Source organism: Lynx rufus, unplaced genomic scaffold (assembly GCF_022079265.1).
Source record: "Lynx rufus isolate CCGP_SWC_20201006 ecotype Redwood Valley unplaced genomic scaffold, mLynRuf1.p SCAF_25, whole genome shotgun sequence".
In the NCBI taxonomy this organism is placed as follows: domain Eukaryota; kingdom Metazoa; phylum Chordata; class Mammalia; order Carnivora; family Felidae; genus Lynx; species Lynx rufus.
The window spans coordinates 7,250,602-7,276,486 of NW_025814840.1; the positions used below are offsets into that span (position 1 = coordinate 7,250,602).

At 42.7% G+C, this 25,885-nt stretch overlaps 1 protein-coding gene and 1 long non-coding RNA gene across 7 annotated transcripts in view; one reads left to right on the top strand and one right to left on the bottom strand.

The window, feature by feature from the left end:
- ATAD1 (ATPase family AAA domain containing 1) overlaps positions 1-14,026 on the bottom strand; it is a 56,923-nt gene extending 42,897 nt beyond the window's left edge. Inside the window, exons 1-2 of one of the 2 annotated variants that reach the window (XM_047088650.1) lie at positions 13,852-14,026; positions 10,079-10,250 (exon numbers count right to left, since the gene is read on the bottom strand). In XM_047088650.1, coding sequence (XP_046944606.1) covers positions 10,079-10,240 — 162 coding nt within the window. In that variant the 5' untranslated portion in view covers positions 10,241-10,250; positions 13,852-14,026. Of the gene's footprint in view, positions 1-10,078; positions 10,251-11,090; positions 13,267-13,851 lie in introns of those variants that run through there. The other variant, XM_047088649.1, reaches the window with a different exon arrangement.
- Positions 14,026-25,646, top strand: LOC124518639 (uncharacterized). Of its 5 annotated transcripts, XR_006963713.1 has the most exons (6): positions 14,026-14,158; positions 14,626-14,749; positions 18,863-18,958; positions 19,408-19,465; positions 19,806-19,846; positions 24,749-25,646. It is a non-coding gene; the product is annotated as an uncharacterized LOC124518639 (long non-coding RNA). The 5 variants fall into 5 exon arrangements; XR_006963712.1 differs by lacking the exon at positions 19,408-19,465; XR_006963710.1 differs by lacking the exon at positions 24,749-25,646 and having other exon boundaries at positions 19,806-21,582.
- Positions 25,647-25,885: the final 239 nt, after the last annotated feature.

Consider the following 25,885-nt stretch of genomic DNA (forward strand, 5'->3'; position numbering starts at 1 on the left):
AAAGAGTCTGAATAATTATATTTTAGATGTAATCTCTTATACGCTTGTATTAAAATTCTTGAAAGCACCCTTTTCTAGACTAACATGGAAACAAGTCGTCTCCCCTCTCACGGTCAGTCTCTGGACGTCATAAGAAGAGTGGGCTTCAGGGGCGCCTGGGTGGCTCAGTTGGTTGAGCGTCCGACTTCGGCTCAGGTCATGATCTCACAGTTTGTGGGTTCAAGCCCCGCGTCGGGCTCTGTGCTGACTGCTTGCTCAGAGCCTGGAGCCTGCTTCAGATTCTGTGTCTCCTTCCCTCTCTGCCCCTCCCCTGCTCATGCTTTGTCTCACTCTGTTTCTCAAAAATAAAATGTAAAAAAAAAAAAAAAAAAAAAAAAGAAGAGTGGGCTTCCTACCCTCCACCGCACCTGCGTGTGAACAACACTGCGCGCCCCCGCCCCGAGTATCCCTCTCTTGGGAGCTCTTTCCTCAGCATTTCCACCTTGGCCAGTCAGGCAACACCAACTGCTTACTCCTGACTTCCTATCTCAATTTACTGGCTGCTCTTACAAATACCTGGCAGTTGAGGGGCACTTGGGTGGCTCAGTGGATTAAGGATCCAACTCTTCGTTTCTGCTCAGGTCATGATCTTGCAGTTCATGGGTTTGAGTGTCAAGTCCAGTTCTGCGCGGACAAACGGGGAACCTGCTTGGGATTCTCTGTCTTTCCCTTTCTCTCTGCCCCCCCCCCCCACCCGCTTGTGCTCTCTTTCTCTCTCTCTCAAAATAAATAAATAAACTTAAAAAAAAATACCTGGCAGTTGAGAGTTCCAGTTTTTTTTTTTTAAGGTTTCAGTATATCATTCCTTCACAAAATATTTCAGCTATTATTTCTTTCAAAATAACTAAAAGTTTTGAAGACTAAAGTACAATGACAGGACTAAAAATAAGAAGACATTAACTTATCTAAGGTCACAGTCCAAACCTTCAGGTATATGAAGAATTCTCAGTAGTGAATCTTCCCTGGGCTTTGACTAACTACAATCTCAGAAATATTATACAGTGTAATTCTTCAGAAGTATGACATAGTCTCAGAACAGGTCAAGCATTGTTATTCCTCCTGTACTTGGACAGCATACCCAGAGGGTTCCTTTTTCTACGCCCCAATTATCCCGACCCACCCTTTCATCACACATACCTATCAAAACTCTTCTACTACATCTAAATACAATCCAAGCAGCAGCCGTGTGCCCAGGAAATCCCTGTCCATTCCGTAGAAATGGTCTCCTCTCTCATTACCAATTAAATATCCCACATTTCACCAAGCTGGGACGTTTTCCTTGCTTCAGGCAAGAAATTATTTACAAATATTCTGTTTAATTCAAACATTAAGACTACTTCTGGGTTACTGTTCCTGATGCGAATGCACCTACATCACGTTACCTTTCTTTCAACTCATAACCGTACTACCTTTAAACTGGCACGAGGCCCGATAATTATCAGGTAGCCTCCAAATGTTGCCTAGGCTGTTAAATTCAGTGCTCTTCCTTTGTGACTGCGGAAGTCACACCTTCCTCCTCCCCCCCAGTCACACCTGATCTCTGCCCGCAAGGTGTGCTCCTAATTCTCTAATTCCTTTCTGTACTCCCACTTAATTACCCCCCACCTGGCAACACTGCACTTCCTAAATGGCCTGGACCACAGGTCGTTATTTCAACAATGTCTTCTGTTGAACCTTAGCACCCCTTACACTTGTACGGGTCAGTCCTATTCTCGGTGCTGGCTCCGCACCACCACTCAGTTTATCTGCTACCGAGATGCTGAGAAACGCGCAAGAAGTTAAGAAAAACAAAAGAACTGAATTCCCGATAAACTCATGCTTCCTTCAACTACGCCCTAATGTTCATAACCCACAATTTCTCTCATTAAACACGGATCACGTATTTACCTGAGCAGGTCCGAAACCTCCATTCCCATTTAGTTGTAACATCGCCCCATTTCACTGAGAGCAAATGAACTCGACCTTAAAAGGTTCTTGTGACCACTGATCCCGACCCCTCTGGGACCCACCTCCATCCTCTTCGGCAGCAACTCTCCACCTCCTCCTTCTGCGCTAGTCTTTTCCCTTTCCTTCTTTACCTGTCCGCCAGCAAACTCTGGAACGACCACATTCTTTTACTTTAAATTCTGTTTGCTGTCCCCAGTGAACGGAAAGCACTCTACATTTACGGACCACTTTTTCTGATCACATTCTCCATATCCTCCTTTCCTCCTGGATCACTCTATGACACAACGTTCACAACCAATTCTCTTTTGCAACCTTCTCTTCCTTTGGTTTTGAGGACTTGACCAAAGGATTTTTCAGACAGTGGGAGACAAATGTGAGGAAGGGCTTTTTAAAGTTACATTCAACACCCACTGACTTCCCTCAATTAGTTCTGTGATTTCAGAATGTAGGCCTTCCAGTTCCAATTGACTGCCACAATGAACGACTTCTACAGTGTGCGGTGTTTTGTCTATTTCAGGTGTGTTGGGATGGGAAAGACTAATAATACCAGTACCTTACATTATCCTGGTTTTATTACTACTCCTCTGGCCATTTTTTGGGTGTTATTAATAATTGGGTAGATGTTAAAAAAAAAAAGGTCTTTAGAATTTACAGGTGAGGCAAAAGAACCATAGAACATGTGCTCTATAAATATTTGTTACTCGAATAAATTCAAGTCGTTAATCTACGGAAGAGATTATTGTAAATGGTACCGAGTAAAAATTGAATTTAACTCCCTTTCATATAGAACCAACTGTCCAAGTATCAGTTATTGGTTCATCCTTTCTCCAATAATCTACGTACAAAGCAGAGCCAGTCCTTTCATACATCAATTTCCCACAGCATGCCTAGGTCTGTTTCTCGACTCCACTCTGCTGAATTTGCCAATCCACCCCTGTACCAATAACATACTGTCTTAATAACTGTAGCTTTGTGAAAAGTTTTGATATAAATTAGGGCAAATTCTCCCTCTCCCAATATACATGTCTTGCTTTCGAGAGTGTTTTGCCTATATCTCAACTTTTATTCCTCCATACAAATTTTAGAAAAAAATACAACAAAAAAAGCCTGTCGGTATTTTTTCATTGGCACTGCATTTAAGTGTGGCTTTCAATCATTTTGTAATTTTCATTAAAAATGTGTTGTACAGGGGCGCCTGGGTGGCGCATTCGGTTAAGCGTCCGACTTCAGCCAGGTCACGATCTCGCGGTCCGTGAGTTCGAGCCCCGCGTCGGGCTCTGGGCTGATGGCTCAGAGCCTGGAGCCTGTTTCCGATTCTGTGTCTCCCTCTCTGTCTGCCCCTCCCCCGTTCATGCTCTGTCTCTCTGTCCCCAAAAAAATAAATAAACGTTGAAAAAAAAAATGTGTTGTACAGGAGCCTGGGTGGCTCAGTCGGTTGAACGTCTGACTTCGGCTCAGGTCATGGTCTTGCAGTTTTTGAGTTCAAGCCCCATGTCAGGCTCTGTGCTGATGGCTCAGCACCTGGAACGTGTTTTGGATCTTCAGGTTCTGTGTCTCCTTCTCTCTCTGCCCTCTCCCTGGCTCGTACTCTGTCTCTTTCTCTCAAAGATAAACATTAAAAAATAATGTGCTGTACAACTTGTGCTTGTCAGTTATTATGTATTTTTTTAATGTTTATTTTTGAGAGACAGAGAGAGGGAGAGAGAGAGAGGGAGAGGGAGGGAGGGTGGGTGGGTGGGGGAGGGGCAGAGAAAAGGAGACAGGATCTGTGCTGGCAGAAGACAGCCCAGTGCGGGGCTCAAACCCCCAAACTGTGAAATTATGACCTGAGCTGAAGTCAGACACTTCACTGACTGAGCCACCCAGGCGCCCAGTTATTGTGTATTTTTGATACTACTGTAAACAGTGTCTTTATAAAGCTGCATTTTCAAACCGTGGTGGGTACACAGAAATAGTTGATTTTTGTATACTAATTTTATATCCAGCAGCCCTTAAATTCTTATTAATCCTGACAGCTTTGCTACAGATGTTGTTTACTTTCTACGTAGATTATTGTATTATCTGTGTCTAATGACTGTTTAATTTTTTCTCTTCCATCCTTCCATCTCTTGTTCTTTCTTGATTTATGCATCATTAACAGTAAAATGTTACACAGAAGTGATGACAACAGGCTCCCTTGACTTGCTCCTAATCATAAAGGAAATGCTTTCAACTATTTACCATGAAGTATGTTTCCTATAGTAAATTCATTGTATCAGGCTAAAGACATTATCTTCTATCCTAAGATACTAAGAGCTTTTTACTAAGAGCTTTTCTAAAAAGAATGAATATTTAACTTTAACAAAGGCTTTTTCTGCATTTGAGATAATCATAGTTTTATCCTTTAATCTGTTATTAAAGAATAAATATATTTATTCCTCAAATGAAGCCAGCCTTAAATTCCTGGAATAAATCCTACTGGTCATAATATGTTACCTTTTTTTTTTTTATACACTGCTAAATTCAACTTGCTAATATTTTAAGGTTTTTCCACTCATTTACAATCGAGATCAAGCCCGTGACAAGTTTTAGAATTGTTATTATGCTGCCCTCAGAGTTTGCATCAGGTTGTTATTATAAATTTCTTCTTTATATGTTTCTAGAATTTACCAGTAAAACTTGATGGGCCTGGAGTATTCTTTATCAAAATATGTGTCCAATATTACTTCATAGGTATGAGACTAAGTATCCACGTTTTCTAATCCTACCTTCCTTTGAGAGAGAGCGCATGCAAGCGGGGGGGGGGGGGGGGGGGGGGCGGGGAGGGCAGGGGGTGAGACAGGATCCTAAGCAGGATCCACAGCCGGTGTGGAACCCGACGCGGGGCTCGATGCCACCACCATGAGATCAGGACCTGAGCTGGAATCAAGAGGCCTGACGCTTAACTGAGCCACCCAGGTGGCCCTTGTCACCTAATGTTTAAAAAAAGTTTATCTATTTTGAGAAAGAGTGAGAGTGCACGTGCAAAGGGAGGGAGAGAGAATCTGAAGCAGGCTCCGTGCCCCACGCAGACCCGGACACTGGGCCCTATCCCACAAACCATGGGATCCTGACCCGAGCCGGAATCAAGAGTCAGAGGCTAAAACAACTGAGCCGCCCACGTGCCCGTCGTCTTCTAATTCTTAAGTCAGTCACGGAAATAAATATTTTTCTAAGAGTCTGTCTAGGTTTTTACACTTATTGGCGATTATTTACTTTCCTTATTTTTAACGTCTGCAGCATCATCATTATGTTTCCTTTATCATTCCTAGCAATATTTATTGGTGGCTTCATTCTTTTTTCATGATTGGTTTTACAAAACTGTCAAATGTTTTTGTATTTTCAAATAACTAACATAGTGGCTTCACTGACTTTCTTTACTCTGTATTCATTTTCTGTATTTTTATTCACTCTTCTATTGTATATTCATTTGTCTTACCTTGACTATTCCCATTTTTTCATTATTTGTGGGTTTATGTTGAAAATCTTTTCTTGAGCTTAAGTTGGAGATTTAATTAATCTTCTACCTTCTTTTGTAACAAACACTTAAGACTATAAATCTCTGAGTACCATTTAAGACATGACATTTAATTCAATTATAAATATTTTCTAATTTCTATTATATTTTCTTTCACTGAGGAGATCTTCAGAGATGTTTCTTACTTTCCAAGCGTACTGGGGGGCACCTGGATGGCTCAGTCAGCTAAGCGTCCGACTTCTGCTCAGGTCATGATCTTGCAGTTTGTGAGTTCGAGCTCCACGTCGGGCTCTGTGCTGACAGCTCGGAGCTTGGAGCCCATTTCAGACTCTGTGTCTCCCTCTCTCTCTGCCCCTCCACCCCACCTTCATGCTCTGTCTCTCTCTCCTTCAAAAAAAAAAAAAAAAAAGTCCAAGCGTACTGGGTATTTAGTGATCTTACTGTTCTGCACTGGAGCTGGGGGATGTAACAAGCATGCTACGGGTACCACGAAGCCCGATGTCTGCTGTACAATGTAGCAACCGGTCCAATTTTGTAAATCCTACATGAGTGCTTTGGATATGTACCCTGCATTTGTCTGATGCACAATACGCTATACATGGCCACTAGATAAGCTGCTACTTATTTAAATCTGCTATATCCTTACCGATTTTTAAAAAATGTTTCATCTGACCACATCAAAATAGAAAAGCTTCTGCACATCATAAAGGGAAGCAATCAACAAAACTAAAAGACAATCTACTGAATGAGAGAGGTATTTGCAAATGACATATCCGATAAAGGGTTAGTATCCAAATTATATAAAGAACTTATATAATTTGGGGCATCTGGGTGGCTCAGTCAGTCAAGCATCTGACCTCAGCTCAGGTCATGATCTTGCGGTTTGTGAGTTTGAGCCCCGCATTAGGCTCTGTGCTTCCGGTTAGGAGCCTGGAGCCTGCTTTGAATTCTTTGTCTCCCTCTCTCTCTGCCCCTCTCCCATTTGCTCGCTCTCTCGCTCTCTCTCTCTCTCAAAAATAAACATTAAAAAAAAAAGATATTACACAATTCAACATCAAAAAACCCAAATAATCATCACAGACATTTCTCCAAAGACATCCAGATGGCCAACAGACACATGAAAAGATGCTCAATGTCACTCACCATCAGGGAAATGCAAATCAAAACCACAATATCACCTCACATCTGTCACAACGGCTAAAATAAAAAACACAAGAAACAACAAGTGTTGGCAAGAATGCAGAGCAAACGGAACACTCACACTGTTGGTGGGAGTGTAAACTGGTGTAGCCACTGTGGAAGACAGTATGGAGGTACCCCCAAAAAATTAAGACTAGAATTACCATACGATCCAGTAATTCCACTACTGGGTGTTTACCCACAGAATAAAAACACTAATGCAAAAAGATATATGCACCCCTATGTGTACTGCAGCATTGTTTACAAGGGCCAAATTATGGAAGCAGCCCAAGCGTCCATCAATAGATGAATGGATAAAGAAGATGTGGTCTAGATACACAATAGATTACTCAGCTGTCAAAACGAATGAAATCTTGCCATTTGTGACAACATGGATGGATGTATAGGGTATAATGTTAAGTGAATAAGTCAATCAGAGAAAGACAAACACCATATGTGGAATTTAAGAAACAAAACAAACGAACAGAGAAAAAGGAGGCAAACTAAAAAAACAGACTCTTAACTATAGAGGAGAAACTGACAGTTACCAGAAAGGAGGTGGGGGCAGGGAATAGGTAAGACAGGAGAAGGGGAATTAAGAGTATACTGATCACGATGAGCACTGAGAAATGTATAGAATTGACCAACCACTGTATTTTGCACCTGAAGCTAATGTAACACTGTGTGTTGACTGTTTGGAATTAAAACGAAACAAAGCAAAAAAACTTTTCATCTACCAATGACTGAAAGCAATGTTAAAAACCTCTCACCATGATGATGGATATGTTATTTCTCCTTATAGTTCGATCAGTTTTTTGCTTTATATATTTTGAGGCTGCATTACTAGATGCACACGAATACAGAAATGTTCTACTTCTTGTTGAACAGAACGTTTAATCATTCCATAATGAACCTTGTTTTCTCTAATATTTTTGCCTTAAAGTTTATTTTTGTTCACCCAGCTTTCTCTTTGTATTTGTATGGTATATGCATTTTTCATCACTTTATTCTCAACAACTTTCTGTATCTACAATTTCTACGTGGCACTTCAACCAGTATATGTCTTAAATTTCTCTTTTTAAACCATCTCACATCTTTATCTTTAGGTGAATTACCAGAGGGTATAGTCTTTTGGAGTCAAAGATTTATGGGACTGTTGTCTCTTGGATACCCTACCTTGGAATAGGCCTGTGCTTTGTGTCCTGAGCTCCTCTAGGCCATAAAAAGAGAAGTTCAAATTCAGTGGGTTCAGCAAATTCTCCTCCAACGTGAAAGCTGGCCATCAAAGCTCATCGTATCTTTTTCGATCTTTGCCTTCAGTTTTTTAGCTGAATTTCTTACTTTCTTGCTAGCTCATGAATACCTTTAAGATGGTTTTAGAAAATATTTTATCTAGATCGTTTAGTTGTTCTCAGCAGAAACGTGAGTCCAGGTATCTAGTTACCCTAACTGACCTATTCATTCTGCACTGGCTTCATCTCCCCATTCCCTAGATGAAGGCTGACTCTTTGGCCTACTATTCATGGTGTTTGATAGCATCTCCTTTAGAGATCTCATTGCTCCCCATAGTCATCCCCATCTATCACAGTGACAATTACATGAAACACTCTCAACAAAGTTTGAACATATAAATCCTGATGGTGGTAGGAGGAAGATGGAGGAGTGGTTTGGGGAAACCCCACAAACGATAGGTTTTTACAAGAATTACCCTTGGGCCCACTGCACCCAGTGAGACTCACTTCTCTAAGGAGTCCGACTGCTTACGAGCATCTCATGGATGCTCTGAGGACTGATCTTTCCTCCAAGATGTACACCTACAATTTTAACTGCTGGATGAACGTTTTCCCCAGGATTCCTACCACCAATACAAACTCAATATGCCCAAATCAAGTATCATCTTCCCACAAACGTGCCCTAGCTACTAGTTTCTAAACCTCTATGAAAGACACTCTGAGTCTCCGAGGACTCCAGACAAATCTTGTAAAATGTCCTTTTGTTTTCCCATATAATCACAAAGTCCTTCCAGCATTCTTTTTTTTTTTTTTTTTTTTTTAAGCGAGGGGGGTGGTGGTGGTGGTGGTGGTGGTGGTGGTGGTGGTGGTTGAGCATCCAACTCTGGTTTCAGCTCAGGTCATGATCTTGAGGTTCGTGGGATCAGGCCCTGTGTCAGGCTCTGTACTGAAAACACTGAGCCTGCTTGGGTTTCTTCTCTCTCCTCTCTCTCTGCCCCTTTCCCTCCCCCTCTCAAAATAAAATAAACTTTAAAAGATAGTCACATCTCTGATTTTAAAAATTCTGAAAATGATATGACCGGTTAACACTGTGACCTCAGACTGAAGTGGGCTTTCATAGTGTAGGTGGCGGGAAAAGCTGCACTTCAGCTGACACGAGGATATACTTAGTTACACAGACACACGGGCGCGCGTGCACACACACACACATACCTGGCAATGGTCAGACATTTCAGAGAGTGACAAAATGACTGATATCATGACATGATTTAGACCTCGAGTCAACTATTTTGTAATCAAATTTAGGGAACAAACTCATACCTGTTTGAACTGCTTTTCAGTTACAAACACTAAGCAGTGTTCGTGACACTGATTCTTGCCGATTTACAAACTATGCGCAGTGCCGTGAGGCAGTCATCTATCCACATCCCGGGTTGCCACACTAGCCCCGAGCATTTTAAAAGAACAAGATTTATTCATCTTTTACCCTTGGCACCAAGAATCTGCTAGGAGCTCAGTAAATGTTTACTGAGTTCACCAGTCACAACTCACAGAAGGAATCTAAAAATTGACGAACAGGAGGAACATCTTGCCCTCAAACAGCAAGAAAAATTTGAGAGGCTCCTTGAAGGGTTCTACTTTTTTGAGTAAGAATAGACACCAAAGCAAATATATCATCCTAATAAGGAAATGACCACAAGAGGCAATAACAGAAAAAAATTAAAAACTACTACTTATACTAATAACATTTAACAATTTTTAAATTAGAAATCAGAGTAGTTTGCAAGTGTAAGATCGCACCTTATCAGTATTATCCACATTTCAAATGTCATGCAAAACAAATTTTATACCATTACTAAAGATAAATTGTTTTTCTTCAGTCTGTTGACAAATTTTACCTAGACTCCCTCATTCATTAGCTGACAAAAACCTTCTAATGAACATGTTCACAACAAAACGCTGGAATGTCTTTATTCTTCATCATTTTTTTATTCTGGTAAGTTACTAATAGAGTTGGAAAGTTGAGAAAGGAGCACTTTTTTAAGAAACAATGAAATGAAATACGATGTTCAAACACATTTTCACACGGCGAACCTCTCAGTGTATAATTCTACTATACCCCTTGTTTTACGGCCAAACCGCAGCTAGCTACAAGGAAAGTGACCCTCAGACATCTCAGTCGTACCTGTTTCTGAGCTTCCACTTTCTGCTTTCTGGTGGGATCGATTGCATCTACCATCCATTTGATTGTGAAGTATGTCACTGCACCAAATATCGTCAAACGGAAAATTAAGCCGACAACTTCATTCCGACTCAAGGGACGAGAAAAGGCTTCGGCATGTACCATCTTGATCAACCTTAAAAAACAAACAGAAATGTCACTAGGTAATAACTACATTGATTAAAACCGGGAGACTGAGATGTAGTTCACCCTCAGCAGGAAAAACTTAAGTCAAATTCAACAATATCTACCTTAAAGGGTTTTATTTTGAGGGAAAATGAATTTTCAAATGTTAAACAAACACATTTTAAGCTCTCTCTGGAAAATGAAGGCACATTAAAACACTGAAGATTTATTATACTTTTTAATGAATTTTCCTAAAAGCTCACAGAATTTAAGCAGACAATAACTCTACATGAAAAATGCATTCAATATCTTAAAGTATTTATTTACTCTTTTAAACAGCTTTTAAATAACTACTTCAGAAAATGTAGAGATACACTGACTATAACACTAACCCAACTGAAGAAGGCAGCCCATTACTAGTGTGAAAAGAATTTCTTCTAAGTGCAATGGACAGCAGGTAATTTCTGAGCGAAATTAAAACCGTGAACAGACTTGCTTCGCCCTCAGACTTACTTTTTTTAAATTTAATTTAATTTTTTTAATTTACATCCAAGTTAGTTAGCATATAGTGAACAATGATTTCAGGAGTAGATTCCTTAGAGCCCCTTACCCATTTAGCCCATTCCCCCTCCCACGCACGACCCCTCCAGCAACCCTCAGTTTGTTCTCCATATTTAAGAGTCAGACTTACTTCTAAAGGTTTTCAAGGCCTGCTTAAATTTAAACATGACATTTTCTCTATTAATAAGTGACGTTAAATTTTTTGAGCCATCCTATCGTTTCCAACAACCCAGCTAAATATGAAGCAATACATTCAAACATTTTTGAGCCACAAGATTACAGTACTCACCCAAGAGAGGAAAAAAGGAGGCAACATGCCTGCTTTGACATGCATCTCTGAGCAGCTACATCAGTCCCGTACAGGCTTGCAGAAGGCATGCACATGCCTAGCAAAGGCAGTAACTACCCAGAAAACTAAGGCTGTTAGGGGATGACTTGACTATCACATTTTGCAAAATAGGATCTCGGCTTCGAACAATGCCATTAGTCTCTCATAGCACAGGACCGTGCTGAGTGCTATGCTATACGAATAAGAGAGGGGGAGGCAGAGGAGAGAGAGAATATATTCTGCACTCGGGTGAAAAGGAGTAAATGAGACTTTGCACAGACAGCTCAGCAACAGGTGAAAATCAGGAACCGCAAAGATTACCATCCATGGTCTTTTCTCCTCTAACATCAGGTTTGCCTTCTCACTCCTACTACCCAGTTAAAGACCTTCACCGCCCTCCCCTGGGATAGCTCTGACGATTCCCCAAAGCTTTTCCTTTACTAACAGGATTTCCAAGCATTCAAGGCATCCTAACCTAGCCCCAAAGAGGAACTTCTCACCCCTTCTGTAACTGGAGGCACTGGTACCAGAAAACGCCACGTGTATTTTCCCTCTACCATATCTGCCTGGTGCCCCAGATAGGCCAGTTCTCCCCCTTTATCCAGGATCAGTCAAATTCTATCCACACCTCAAAGCCTTCAGATCACATTGATATCCTGTATTATTCATGTGGCCCCATTATTGAGCTTATATAATGCCTAGCCTACTCCACCAGAATTCAACTCCTTATAAAAAGGGATTGATATCTTCTCCACATAAGAGAGAGGCTACTCAGTAATTATCTGTTCAAAAGATGAACTCCGACTGCAGAAAAACTTCCCACTCTATCATTCCAACAAAACCGCTGCCAGACTTTTGAATGATTTCCAAAACAAAAAGTCAAGGGTTCCACGTGTCTCCATCACTAGGGGCCATTTCCTTCACAGCAGTGCATCATTAACTTCAACTTACTTAACAAAATAATTGAAAGCCTTCGTTTCAGATGAAGAAACTTTGACCTAGGGACATTAAGTGATTTGAGTCAAACCATAAAAGGCCTCCTGAACATGAATATATATATAATGCCTACTATATACTGGCATACAATAATGGCTAAGAGACAATGACTTTGCTCAGGGAACACACAGTCCAGTTATTAATTATATTTTTATAAACGGAGCTAGGGAGGAGCCACCTAATTAAACTCTCTCCTCATGTAACAAACTCAAGTGTGCTTTCATCCGTCAGCACGGACTCCTAAAGAGGAGTTAACAGCACTCCGCTTCTGATAAGAGGAAAATTGACCTAGCTAACCTTCATTCCAACAGGGGTACATTTGAAAATGCAGTTGGAACCTGTGGAATCATTGTGTGGGGATATTATTCATACAGGAAAATAAGCCAGTAGGCAAAAATCAAGGTCTTATTAGCCTAATCTATGAAAACTAGTGACATCGGAATAAAAGGATTCCATTGATTTAAAAGTTTGGGTTGGCAGTGATGAAACCGCCATCTGCTGGATGTTCGCCGAACTGCACGAACAACCAGGGCGATTTTCAGTACGTCCCAGACATCGAGACAATGCCACTTTCGAATCCTACAGGGAGTATCATGACATAAAACCTGTTAGCTACACATATTCCTGTATTTAAGTTAGTGCCTGTCGTAGAGTACTCTAGACCTATGGCCACCTCTAAAACAGTAGTCCGTCTTCTACAATGACTTTGGAATCCTGAAATGAAACAAACTTCTACTTGTAGGTTGAAACTGTATATACTTTATTGTACACTCATCTATCATTCATACGACATTGATACACCTGCAATGTTAAGGCCGTTGCAGGAGCCGTGCCACGACAGCAGAAAACACAACCAAAGCTCCATTTGCGTACAACAGTAGGGCATGGGTTTCAATCGTGTATAGACATTAACGACGAACCAAATGCACACACAAATATGTCCGTAGACAGTATTACGTACAACTAAGAAATAAACCCAAACGCTGCCAATTCGCAGCTATCTGTTAGGCAAACGTGATCCCAGGGAGTTTCACTTAGAGAGTTCTCCGTTTCAGGGCAGAAAACTTTTGGAAATCGGACCACCTCGTCACTAAGCAATCGACTGACAGCTGAGGGGCCGAGGGTAGAGTGTTCCGGTCCTATTTCACCGCGGGGTTGCAGAAAGTTTTTCTCAACCCCGAAGTCCCAGTTTCGCAGGCAACAAGGCCCCAGGAACACAGCCTGTGACAATGCCTGCCAACCTTCACATAAAGGGCGCGTTATTACGGACAGCACCATCCTCTGCGAAAGCGTGCCCTGGCCCGAAGAACCGCCTCCGCCTCTGCACTAGGTGGTGGCAGCGCCGGGGCGACAGTCAGACCCGGCTCCCTCCGGCCGCCTCCGCCCAGGACCCCCCGGTGCCGAGGTCGCCCGGGACGCCCCCAAGCCCCCGCAGCGCCCCAGCTGCCTACACAGGTGCCCTCGCAAGTGGCATCAGTCAGAGGGGTAGCGCTAACGGGAGACCTAAGGGCCTAGGCCGGGCCGGAAGCCAAGGCGAGGCCCGGGACGCCCTTGGAGGTTAATCCGCGGGATACCAAGGGCTGCGGGACGCCAGGGGGGCGGCACCGAGGTGGGGCGTGGGAGGAGGGCGCGGTGACCTCTCCTGCTCGGCTTCCCGGAGGCCAGCCGGTCCCCAAGGGGGCTCCGCGGGAGCCCGCGCCCGTCCCACGAGGACCCCGCTACTCACCCCACGGCGGACACTGAGGCAGCAGAAGCCCTCAGCCAGCCTCACACAGGAAGGAAACGCCGCCTGGGAGAGAATGCTTCCGGCGGGAACCGTGACCCGCCCCCTCGCGCGGAGCATGCGCCTCCCCGGGCCGGCGGCGAGAAGGGAGCGCGTTTCCGGCTCTCAGGAACGGCGGGGGCCGCGGACGGGAGAGGGCTCGCCCCGCAAGATCTCTCTTGCCCTCTGCGGGACTGAGGCTTCCCGCCAAGCGGGTGTGTCCGCTTGCAGCCCTCGCTCAGGCTCCGGGTTTAGCTGCGGAGTCTCAGAGGTACGATAGGGGAAGGCGCTGATCGCAGAAGGACCCTGCCCAGCTCTCGGGCTCCAGCTCGCGGGCTCCGGGTGCGACACTGACACATCGGGGAGCCTTCCTCATAGTGCCAAGAAATGCCCGGTGTCTCCGCAGAGTTCTTCCCTGACTCCTCCTCGATCCTAACTCCCGCCCCTAGCCCCTCACCCCACGTGAGGCCGCTGTTCGGTCTGTCCTTTAGCCAAAGCGCTGACGCGCATGGCCACCCCCCGCCCCTCACCATCTGCCTTTCAGTTTCTAGGGTGAGCTCACCCTCCTCCCCCGTCTCCGCGCGCTGACAAACACCTGGGGGTGGCGCCTGAAAATCCTGCAAAACAACTTTGCAGCCCACCCAGGCAGGACCGGTATTCGGAGCAGAATAGGTTATCTGGTACCAGGTTTTGCATTTCGGTGACTTCCCTTTTTCTTCTACACCTTCCCCTTTCCAGAATGAGAGACGTGACACAAGAGGTCCCCAGGGAGCAAGGCCCGCGCCTCCTGAAAACACACAGGCTACCAGGGGGCAAGATGACTTTAGCCACTGTTTCCAGATACTTCCTTCCGATAGAGGAGGTGAGACTACGACACAGTGAGACGGTTGCTCTCTACCCTCCTCAGGAAGGCAGTTTGTGTCTTTCTGCTTTGGCCATCATCTTTGATGTCTGAAATTCTGCAGCCTGATAGGAAAAGTTAGTGTATGCCACCCTTGTTACAAGCGTGTGATGCTGGGGTGAGGAAAGTCGCTGCAGTATATTGAAAGCCTACTAAGTATCAGGCTGTATGCTTCAGTGTGCTTCAAATCCATAATCCAAATTCCTCAAAAAACCCAGTCCTCTGAAGTAGCCATTGCTTTCTCTGTTTTTATAGATGAGCAGATTTTGAGGCTTGGGGAAAGAAACTTTCCTAAGTTCATGGACCTAATTGGCAAATTTCGCTGGAACCAAGTCTGTCTAATTCACACCTTACACTTTACACTTTCTCTTTGAGATAGTAGTTTCATCCCAGTTATGTTTTAAAGTTTCGCTGAAAGAAGACTATGAAATGACAAAATCATAAGGCTTTAAAGGGTGAGGATGAGGTGGCAGGGATATGTAAATATTTTAAAACTGTGATTGGGTTCAGTGACAATTAGGATGGAATTTATTTTTTTTTATTTTTTTTATAACGTTTATTTATTTTTGGGACAGAGAGAGACAGAGCATGAACGGGGGAGGGGCAGAGAGAGAGGGAGACACAGAATCGGAAACAGGCTCCAGGCTCCGAGCCATCAGCCCAGAGCCCGACGCGGGTCTCGAACTCACGGACCGCGAGATCGCGACCTGGCTGAAGTCGGACGCTTAACCGACTGCGCCACCCAGGCGCCCCTATTTTTTTTAATTTTTAATGTTTGTTTATTTTCTGAGAGACAGAGCATGAACGGGGGAGGGGCAGAGAGAGAGGGAGACACAGAATCGGAAACAGGCTCCAGGCTCCGAGCCATCAGCCCAGAGCCCGACGCGGGGCTCGAACCCACGGACCGCGAGATCGCGACCTGGCTGAAGTCGGACGCTCAACCGACTGCGCCACCCAGGCGCCCCAAGGATGGAATTTAATACTCAATGATATGAAGATAGGTTTGGGAGGGCTAGACTCACTAGAGAGGAGATAGAACTTTGGGAAGAACAGGATGATGATGAGACCTGGACGATGTTTACAAAAAACCAAAAAACAACAACAACACAAAAACTCACAAGCCCAAACCCAAAAGCCATGGTTGCTCAGCAGTCTTGGCAGAGGCTCTCTACTGGTTCCCTAGGATTATCCTCAGTCTGAGTCAATCTGAGCTTGGATGCTCCTGGAACATGCATTGTCAGAGCTAAAAGGCAGAGAATACTGAAGGAAAGAACTTTAGGTGTCCCCCTAGAGTAGTCACGCTCTCCAGTAAAGAAAAGGAGCTGCAAAGTTCAAGATGGTCATGGATTTCCATCCTTCAGTGAATGAAAATGCACCAACTAAAGACCTCACCTGCCTTATACTAAGGATCAGGGTGACCAGTCTACTCAGCTTGTCTGACACCAGGAGGGTTTTTGGAACTTAGGACTTTGATTGCTGAAACAGAGGAAGTCTCAGGCAAACCATGAAGCGTTGGTCCCCTCTTAGGGACACCTTAAATGAATTCTAGAATGAAGGGGAGCTCCCAATGTGATTGTATCTAGTCTCAATTCACCTGGAGGATGTATGATTGTACAGGAAGTTGTTGGATAAAGTAGCCAAGCCGGGTGCTAAAGAGTCTACATGCCCCCAAATCAATGCTGCTGCTCATTCCTTTTCCAGTGCTTTGGCTGGACACCAAGTGTCTACACACATACCTCTTGGACGTAATTTACATTTAGCAAATTCTTAGGAAGCCTCTTATGTCTGGGTCCTAAGACGTCAAATTACTGCCTTCCCACATACCATGCATGTTCATTTCCAGCAATCACTAAATCAGTGAGGTTCTTCCAGAATAGAGCTGAGTGAACATATGCTTTTCATCCCAGGATAGCTTTATATAATCCCTGGCAGCATAAAACACCATATTTGGCCCACAGTAGGGGCTCAATAAATAATTCATTATGTATAATATTAATCAGGAAATTATAACAACAGATTTTTTTGTGGACTTTCTGGGCCTTCCCCCTGTGATCGTTGGAATCAAGACATTAAAAATAACTATTGCATTTATTATTGAAAGTTAGGTTTTGGGTTTTTGTCTTATTTTCTTTCCTTTTAATCAATGCCTCCTAAAACAGTTTATGGCAGTTCTTCGAACCACATGGAGTTGAATTATCCCTTACTTTTGTTAGGATGGGAGTGTGATTAATTTGCTCTGCAGCCAAGGTAAATCTTTGTACTGCATCCTGAAGGGGAAGGGATTCCTTAGATTGGGGTTCTCAGATTTCATTGTGGGCCTGTACACTTGGACAACATGGCAAAATGCAGATTCCCAGGTCCTAGCCTTAGAAGCTTCCATTTAACTGCTCTAAGTTTTAGCCCAGGGGTTTGAATGTTGAATAAGCACCTGAGATGGTTTGCACATAGGTAGTTTTGGATCACACTTTGAGAAACTCTGCTCTAGTGAGTGATGATTTTAGATGTATTTTTGCAAAAATCTCTATTGCCCCAGTCCCCAAAGCCTATCTGATCAGCTGAACCATTAAGTCAGCTGGGATATATCAAGATATCAAGACAAGGAACCCTCATGATCAGATTCAAAATAAAATCTCTTTGGAAGGAGAAACAAATCTGAAATTTGTGGATAAGTAAGCACAGTAAACCTGGCCGTGTTTGTTGTTCGTTAGAAATGATTCCCTTGACAGTGATTTAGAAAGAGCAGAACTTTGGGGCTCCTGGGTGGCTCAGTCCATTAAACATCTGACTCTTGATTTTGGCTGAGATCATGATCTCGCAGTTCATGGGTTCAAACCCTGTGTCAGGCTCTGCACTGATGGCATGGAGCCTGCTTGGGATTCCCTTTCTGCCCCTCCCCCACTTGCATTTTCTCTCTCTCTCTCTCTCAAGATAAAAAAATAAACTTTAAAAAAATAGAAAAGAGCAGAACTTCAACAAATAGATAAAGTTATACAGCAGTAATTATGCCAGTATAATAGTCACTTGGTAGCCTTGGTTCTTTTAAAAACATTTCATCAGTATAGAATAATCTTCATTATTACTTTGACAAGTTAAATAGAATGGTTGGAGAAGAAAAGTAAAGCAAGAATATGAAGCTGTACCTGAAGCCCTAAAAACACTGTGAAAGACCAAGATTAAGTGCTTGAAGCTCCAATAGAAAGAATAAGATGGAGTTGAGGCAAAAGCAACGAAAAATTAAAATTTCAGCAGTTTGGAAGGAATGGAAAGATGAATTGGTAGCCCCATTCTATAAAAAGCACAGAGAGCTAAAAGATGCAATAGCAAAGTTTAAAGAACATGTCGTAAATCTACTTTTCATGCTTCTGTGTTTTCAATTTCACACATAATTTAGGAGCGCCTGGGTGGCTCAAGTATCCAACTCTTGATTTCGGCTCAGGTCATGATCTCATGGTTCATGGGATTGAGTCCCACGTCAGGCTCCAGGCTGGCTGTGTGGAGCTTGCTTGGGATTCCCTCTGCCCCTCCCCCTCTCCCCGCCCCCTCAAAATAAATAAACTTTAAAAAATTTTTTACACATAATTTAAAATATGCGTGTATGTGATTTTCTAATGTTATCAGGATGGCACTAAGCCACAACCTTACATCGCTACACGATCCTTTTTCTTAAACACTACTGCCAAGTCGACCTTTTTACAGTTTAGGCGAGCAATAAACATCATCTAGAACTTGGGTATTTATTTTAAATCTGCAATATTTTATCATTCAGCTTCATACAGTACTGAAAATAACACTGTTCAAGTGATACTGTCTGTGGAAAGTCACGATCCATCAAAACAGAATTGCTTGGGAAGAAGTCTAACCTTACTATAGATTCATTAGCAGAGGATTTAAAGCACAGGCGAATGAGTCCTCTTCCCTAGGATTCGTTTGGGACCTTCATAAATGGTCTTCCATATGGTGTTTTACATGGGAGAGGAGATGCGAAGGATTGGGTGAGAGGAACAAAGATATGAATTCATCAGCCAAAACTGAAGAAACAGTAGTTGAAACATTAATTCTCAATTTCTGTAACAGCAGATTGATAGATGAAGCATAAAACAAGACCAGATGCTGTGGTTTCCAGGATGCACTTGGCTCCCCATCCTTTATAACCTGGAGCATTTTTTTGCTGTAAGTAGGTCACTTGCTTGCTCTCATTTACCTGATTCTAAGAAAATGCCCTTGAAAGTATTTGGAAAAGAATGTGTGCTGGTGCTTAACATTCAAAAAAATATTAAGATTGTGTAAACCCTTCCCCTGCCCCCATTTCTCTATTAGAATATGTTGTAACCTTGAAACACATGTGAAACTGAAATGGAAAAGAAGAATTTGAGATCTCTTATTTTCTAAGCACAAAGACACTAAAATCTGTGCCCATCCTGTTAGCCCCCATGATTTCACTCTACGTAGCACTGGCACAGTGTTCACCTCACAGATTATAATTGGGGTTTAAGTTTTTTGTATTCTCTTATCACATGCCAGCTGCTTGAGAAAAGAGGATGCCTAGGACATAGGCAGGGCTTAAATGCTTTCTTAAAATGTATTTATCGAGGTATAGTTGACATACAATGTTACGTTAGTTTCAGATGTACAACACAGTGATTCAACAACTCTCTACCTTACTCAGCGCTCTCCGTGGTAAGTGCGGTCACCATCTGTCACCATGCAAGGTTATTACCATATTATTGACTATATTCCCTTTTCAGCCCCGTGTCTTGTGTATTTTATAACCAGAAGCTGAATCCCCTTCACCTATTTCACCCATCTCTCCACTCTCAACTAGGGTTTTAATTAATTGACTTTTTCCCCCTGCAATCTGACATATCTCATGGGGCTTTGGAGGCTCTATTACTGCAGATTTAATCTGACCGAGACGGGGAGAAAAAAGGGGCAGGAAGGATATACAGTCCAAAGATAGCAGATGTGGAATCAAACCATTTTATTGACCGTATGTATATCATCACTCTGTCTTTGGTAGGTCCGTTCCTAACGTGTCCATCGGAGACCAGTCCCATCAGGGTGAGTCTTGGTACTCATGGGATTTAGGAACATAGACACTGAGGCGCAACAGACCTGGGTTTGTATGGACAATCTGCTGTTTACTAGCTCTATGATTTGGGGCAAGCTATAAAGTTATAAAGCCTCAACTTCCCCATCTTTCATACAGGGACAGTAGCAGTACACATGCCACGGAGTGGCACTGAAAATTAAATGAGACGGTTTCAGGGAAGTGCTGAGCTCTATGCCTGACGCTTAGCAAGTGCTCAATAAACATGCTGTTGTAACATCCCAGGTGATGTTTTTTATTGTACTATGAAATGATGTTCTCTCATTTCCTGAAGTCTGTGAGGACAAAGATTCCTTCCTATCTGCTTATTGTTTGTTTGCACGAGGACTTCACCTCCCAAGTTTTTAACCATGGCATCTTGTCTGGGAATATTTCCTCTGATTAGTGAAAAGGCCGTGCCCCTGTCTCCCTGACCTCTTGATTCTCTCATTCTCGATCTTAATACACTCATCTGGCTGAGTCTTACTGATTGGTAGTCAAGAAACCATTTATGATAGTTCTATAAAACCCGTAAGATTCCATCCTTATGACCACCAGACATTTAAAATACTGATCAATCCATGAAAATAGCTACCTGGATATTTCTCAGTTCACCAAAGACCATTGTTGATACTGGCTGTTGTTCCCATCTGTCTAACAACAGCCATTTATTGAGCTTATACTTCTTGCTTTCATGGAGTTCTAAAGACTAAAACGTCTTATAAAAATGCAAGTCCTCACAGAGCTATTGATTTTTTTTTTTTAAGCTCAAGGTTTATCCCATATTTCATCCCCATTTCTTATTTGTTTAGGGAAAACTTTCTGCCTTAGATTGCTGAGTGGGTTTTACACAAGAAAAAGAACTTAGTTCAGTGGGTGAAAGTGAGATGCTGAACCAGACTGGAGATTTTAGACGTCGATACTTTGCATGTCTGATCTTCCCTTTGCAAACTCCACTTTCTTATTACACTTGGGGACTGTCATAACATCAGAGCTGCTATTCTTCGTATAGAATTTAATTCATTTGAGCACAACACAGTTAAAAAAAAAACATTTACTATGTGCAACTCGGGCCAACGCTCCTAAAATTGAAGGAGTTTTGCTGAGCAAAAGAAACGCGATGTCCTGTTTAGAGCTTGAGTACATGGCTTTCAAAGGCAAAGCCAAGGTCACACCTTGCTGATTTTAGATGTTTAAGACTGAGATATATACTAGACCTTCTTCTTTCACCTTAGAAAGGCCCAGCAATAGAGGACTGGCAAGCTAACATTAAAATCGCTTTCTTGTCTCTTTAGTGTCAATGTTTCTGGAACTGGAAAAACAAAACAAAGGTGTAAGTATAAAAAGGAAGAAAGAAAAGCCTGTAACTTGAGTTACAGAAGTACAGGAAACAAATCAAGTCCCATTCAGCTTCAAAACACTATACCTGATAGAGTTTCACACAGCTTTCTCCTTTCCAGTCTGCTTCTTATTAAGTTTGAACTCCAGGCTCATTATGGAGCTGTCAATGCTGAACGAGGCCCAGTGCCAGGGGCATGGCCCACACCCATTTCTTTATGTCTTCTGTGTTCTCAGGTAAACAGGGGATCACAAAAGGGGTCATTAAGGAAAGGAGACAAAGAGGTTGACTCCCCAGCAGTGGTTTTTTCCCCCTATGGTGTTGAGATGCTAATGATTCTTTGTATTTATTTGTTGTTTTTTATTTGAGAGAGAGAGAGAGAGAGAGAGAGAGAGAGAAGCTTAAGCAGGCTCCATGCCCAGTGCAGAGCCCAATTCCTGGCTCAATCCCACAACCCTGGGATCATGGCCTGAACCAAAATTAAGAATTGGATGCTCAACAGACTGAGCCATCCGGGTGCCCCAAGATGCTAATGATTCTTTTTTTTAATTTTTTGAAAATGTTTATTTTTTTTTTATTTTTTTTTTTAAATTTTTTTTTTCAACGTTTATTTATTTTTGGGACAGAGAGAGACAGAGCATGAACGGGGGAGGGACAGAGAGAGAGGGAGACACAGAATCGGAAACAGGCTCCAGGCTCCGAGCCATCAGCCCAGAGCCCGACGCGGGGCTCGAACTCACGGACCGCGAGATCGTGACCTGGCTGAAGTCGGACGCTTAACCGACTGCGCCACCCAGGCGCCCCGAAAATGTTTATTTTTGAGAGAAGAGAGAGAGCGAGCACGGAGGAGGGGCACAGAGAGGGAGACAGAGGATCCGAAGCAGGCTGTGTGCTGACAGGGAGCCCTATGCGGGGCTGAAACTCACGAACTGTGAGATCTTGCTCGGAACTGGAGTTAGTCGCTTAACCGACTGAGCCACCTAGCCGCCCCAAGATACTAATGATTCTTAACCAGCTGAAAGCAACATTAGAATTCTGTCTAGATAATCTTGATTCTCAGGCTGGACAGTATTCCACCTTCCACATTCTGATCCATCCATCATTCAGTTCTTCTTGTGCTAGATAAACTGGCTTTATATTGTCTATTATCATGTTGTCCTCATAGGCTAGTATTTAAGGAGCCTCCCCCCACTCCTCCCTTGGAACTCTTGGATGTAAACGAGGAACAGTTAAGTGAATGGTGTCTAAAGTCATGAAATACAATGACTGTTTTTGGTGGGGAGAGGGAGAAGAGTAAATAATGATATTTCTTCAGCTGAGTGAATCAAACATTTCCAGCACTTGAACTTACACATGTAGGCAAAAGCAGAAGGCAACTAAAAACCTCTCCAGGGGACATTCTTCCTCATTCTTTAGGAATGTGGGGTCTATGAGGCTCCGTTTTCATGATCATTCCCAAATTCCATCTCTGTACCCAATCAGTACTGAGGTGTCAGGTACAAATACAGCCTCGTCAGGATAGTTTCAAGCACGCAAGACACGGATTATTGGGTACGGTGTGTAAGAAACTCTGAGAATACTAAATGAAAGGGCCGGTTTTGTGGCCTGTCCCGTGTTAGGTAGGCTTTCTGGGTTCCCTCCTCTGGAAGTGGGACCAGCTTCCTAATTCCACGACTCCATGATTCTTTTTGACCTGAGTGTGGAGGGACTTCTGTTTGAATTTGTTTCCCCCTTTGGACCCCATAACTGCATGCTAAATTTGAATTCTAGCTCTGGGGGTATAGTTAAAATATTAAGTACTGAAGATTTCCAAGATTCGTGTAATGATACTTGGTGAGCCACCCACCATGTTGCCAGTCCTAAATTTTCCACAGTGTGGTTTCACGTTTGTGTGCTCGAATTTTAAGGTCTGAAATCTTGGTATGTCCGGAAGGGTCTCGTTGCTTTACGCCAAAGAACTTAGCTGCAGTGATCCCTCCCCTCATCCCCACTCCTACCCCATGTGAAGGTCACAGGGTGAAGATGGAGGAGGTCTCCTGTTCTCCACCCTGTCCCTAGATGACAGTAGAGAACAACAGTAGGAAGCCGGGTCTAGAAACACCATGCCCTCCTTTTGTGGAGAGACCAGCTGGCTACTAAGAATGTTGTCGAGGCTGGCAAAAATGATACTACACAGAAAGCAAATGCAAGAAAGCATTAAATATCAATACATTAAGGGCTACAACAAGAACTTAAAAAAATTTTTTTTCTTTTAATCTTTATATTTGAGAGAGAAAAACAGAGTGCAAGCCGACGAGGGGCAGAGACAGAGGGAGACACAGAATCAGAAGCAGGCTCCGGCTCTGAGCTGTCAGCACAGAGCCCGACACCGGGTTCAAAGTCATGAACCTTGAGATATGACCTGAGCCGAAGTCGGATGCTTCACTGACTGAGCCACCCAGGCGCCCCAAGAACTTTTTAAAAAGGGAAGTGTGGTTAATATAAAATAAACCCCATCTCCCACAGCAGATCATGGCCTTCAGGATATGAGCTCATGAACAACGGAGGGAAAAGAGTTTTTTTTTAATTTATTATCAATATTATTGTTGGATTCTCTTGTAAGTTCCCTATTTTCTGTGAAACCCGGAACTTGCCAATGAAGGTTTTAGCTAACAGGACACTTTTCAGGAATGTATCTTTTACTCCCTCCAGTTGGTGAGAGATGACTGTGACAGATTTATCATGTTTTAATAGAGAGCTAAAGAGGAAGAGTAGAGGGGTGAGGACACAGATTTATCGCCACTTATTTGTTCATTTGGAACTCTTATTGACAGAAAAATATTTCCTCTTTTTTTTTTTTTAAAGAAGATTTTAAAATCTCATTCTCTAGGAAGTAAATTCAGGAGTAAGAAATGCCACACCTGTTCTACATAGTACAGTTTATTGTTAATTTCATTGACTATTGACATGCTGAGTGGTGGGTTAAGCTTGTAGCCCATCTCTTTACTCAAGTATGAAACCAACATTAAGAAAGATAAGAGGTGCATTTTTCCCCTTGATAAAGACACCTGCTGTTCCAGTGTCATAGAAACGGTTAGGGAAGGTCTAGATACAGATTTAGAAGGATAGAATTTCCCGGAATCACATTCTCTCAGGATTGAAAGGAATATTAAATGTCATTGACTCTTCAACTCAAGGCAGTGTAGAATTGTAGAAAGGATGTCTGCTATGGAATTGAGGGGACCTGAGTCAGATCATAGCCTTGCCACATCGAGCTATGTGTTTTAGGAAATTTAATCTCTCTGAGCCTTAGTTTCTCGCCTATAACTTGTGAATAGTGACTACATTATAAGTTTGGGGAGGATTGAAGATACTGTATGTAAAGGACCTAGGACAGACACAATAGGCATTTAGCAAATGACTGTGGTGGTTGTTATCAAAATTGTGCCACCACCTGGTCATAAAACTTACTGGAACATTCCCAGTGATGTGATTCCCAACTGTTGGGAAGCCCAGGTCATGTTTGAAGAATTCTTCTGTGTTCGCCCTTTTACAGAGCCGAATTCCTTCCCCCCTAGAACTTCGATCTGCTGTTCCCATTCTTGCCGGCGGGGCTGCGTAGGCTATGTCTGTCACCCGATTGAATGCGCCACCGAGAATGGAACAAATATGCCTTCAGAGTGGTATGACTGGTGAGGACACTACAGACGTATCAGCACAACTCAGAGTCAGACTAGCTCCCTTGTCCTGGCAGCCACCAGTCAGATACCTACTGAACTTGCTGTTAACGAAGCCCGTTCATCATCCTCACAAGAGCCGAGCCAAAGTTTGTCACGGTTTTGAGGGAGAGACTCAAGCGCAGAAACTTACGATGAAATCTTTATTATATTAATTAATAAATTGGTAAAATTTCACTTGAGTCATGCTAGTATATTTGAATATTTCATCAATTCTGCTGTTCTGTGGCATACGTATAAGGTAATGTAACTGACAAACGGGCATTTTCTTTAACCGACACTCAATATAGTATTTAATATGTGCCAGGCAGTATTCTAAGTGCTTTGCATATATTAACTCACTCAATTCTCACTCATATTTACCCTATGTAGTAAGTACTATTATTATCTACAGACAAGGAAACCAAGGCACCGAGAGGTAAAGTAACAGAGGAACACTAACTTTCCAAGGTCAAATAGCTAGTAGATGGCAGAATTAGGATTTGAACCAGTCTTTCTGGTTCCAGAGCCTGTGTTCATACTGATGCCCTTCCCCAAATTTGTTGAAATTAAAAAAAAAAAAATCTGTTACTTAGGTTGTTAGAACTTCTTAAAAGCAAAAAACAAAGTATAGTGAATTAGTGCTGCTGGATTCACAACCTCCAAGCTTTATAAAAACATTATTAGAGAATATCTTTTGAATTACTATGAACATTTATGAGAGTCCAAAATGTTGATTGGAAGCAATATCTAACTCCATTCTAAGCAAGACTAGGCTGGCTTGCTTATATATGTATATGTATGTATATATATATATATATATATATATATGTATACATTTTGGAGAGAGAGCACAAGCAAACAGGGGAGAGGGGAAGAGGGAGAAAGACAGAATCTTAGGCAGGCTCCATGCCTAGCACAGAGCCCGACATGGGGCTTGATCCCACGAACCCGGGATCATGACCTGAGCCAAAATC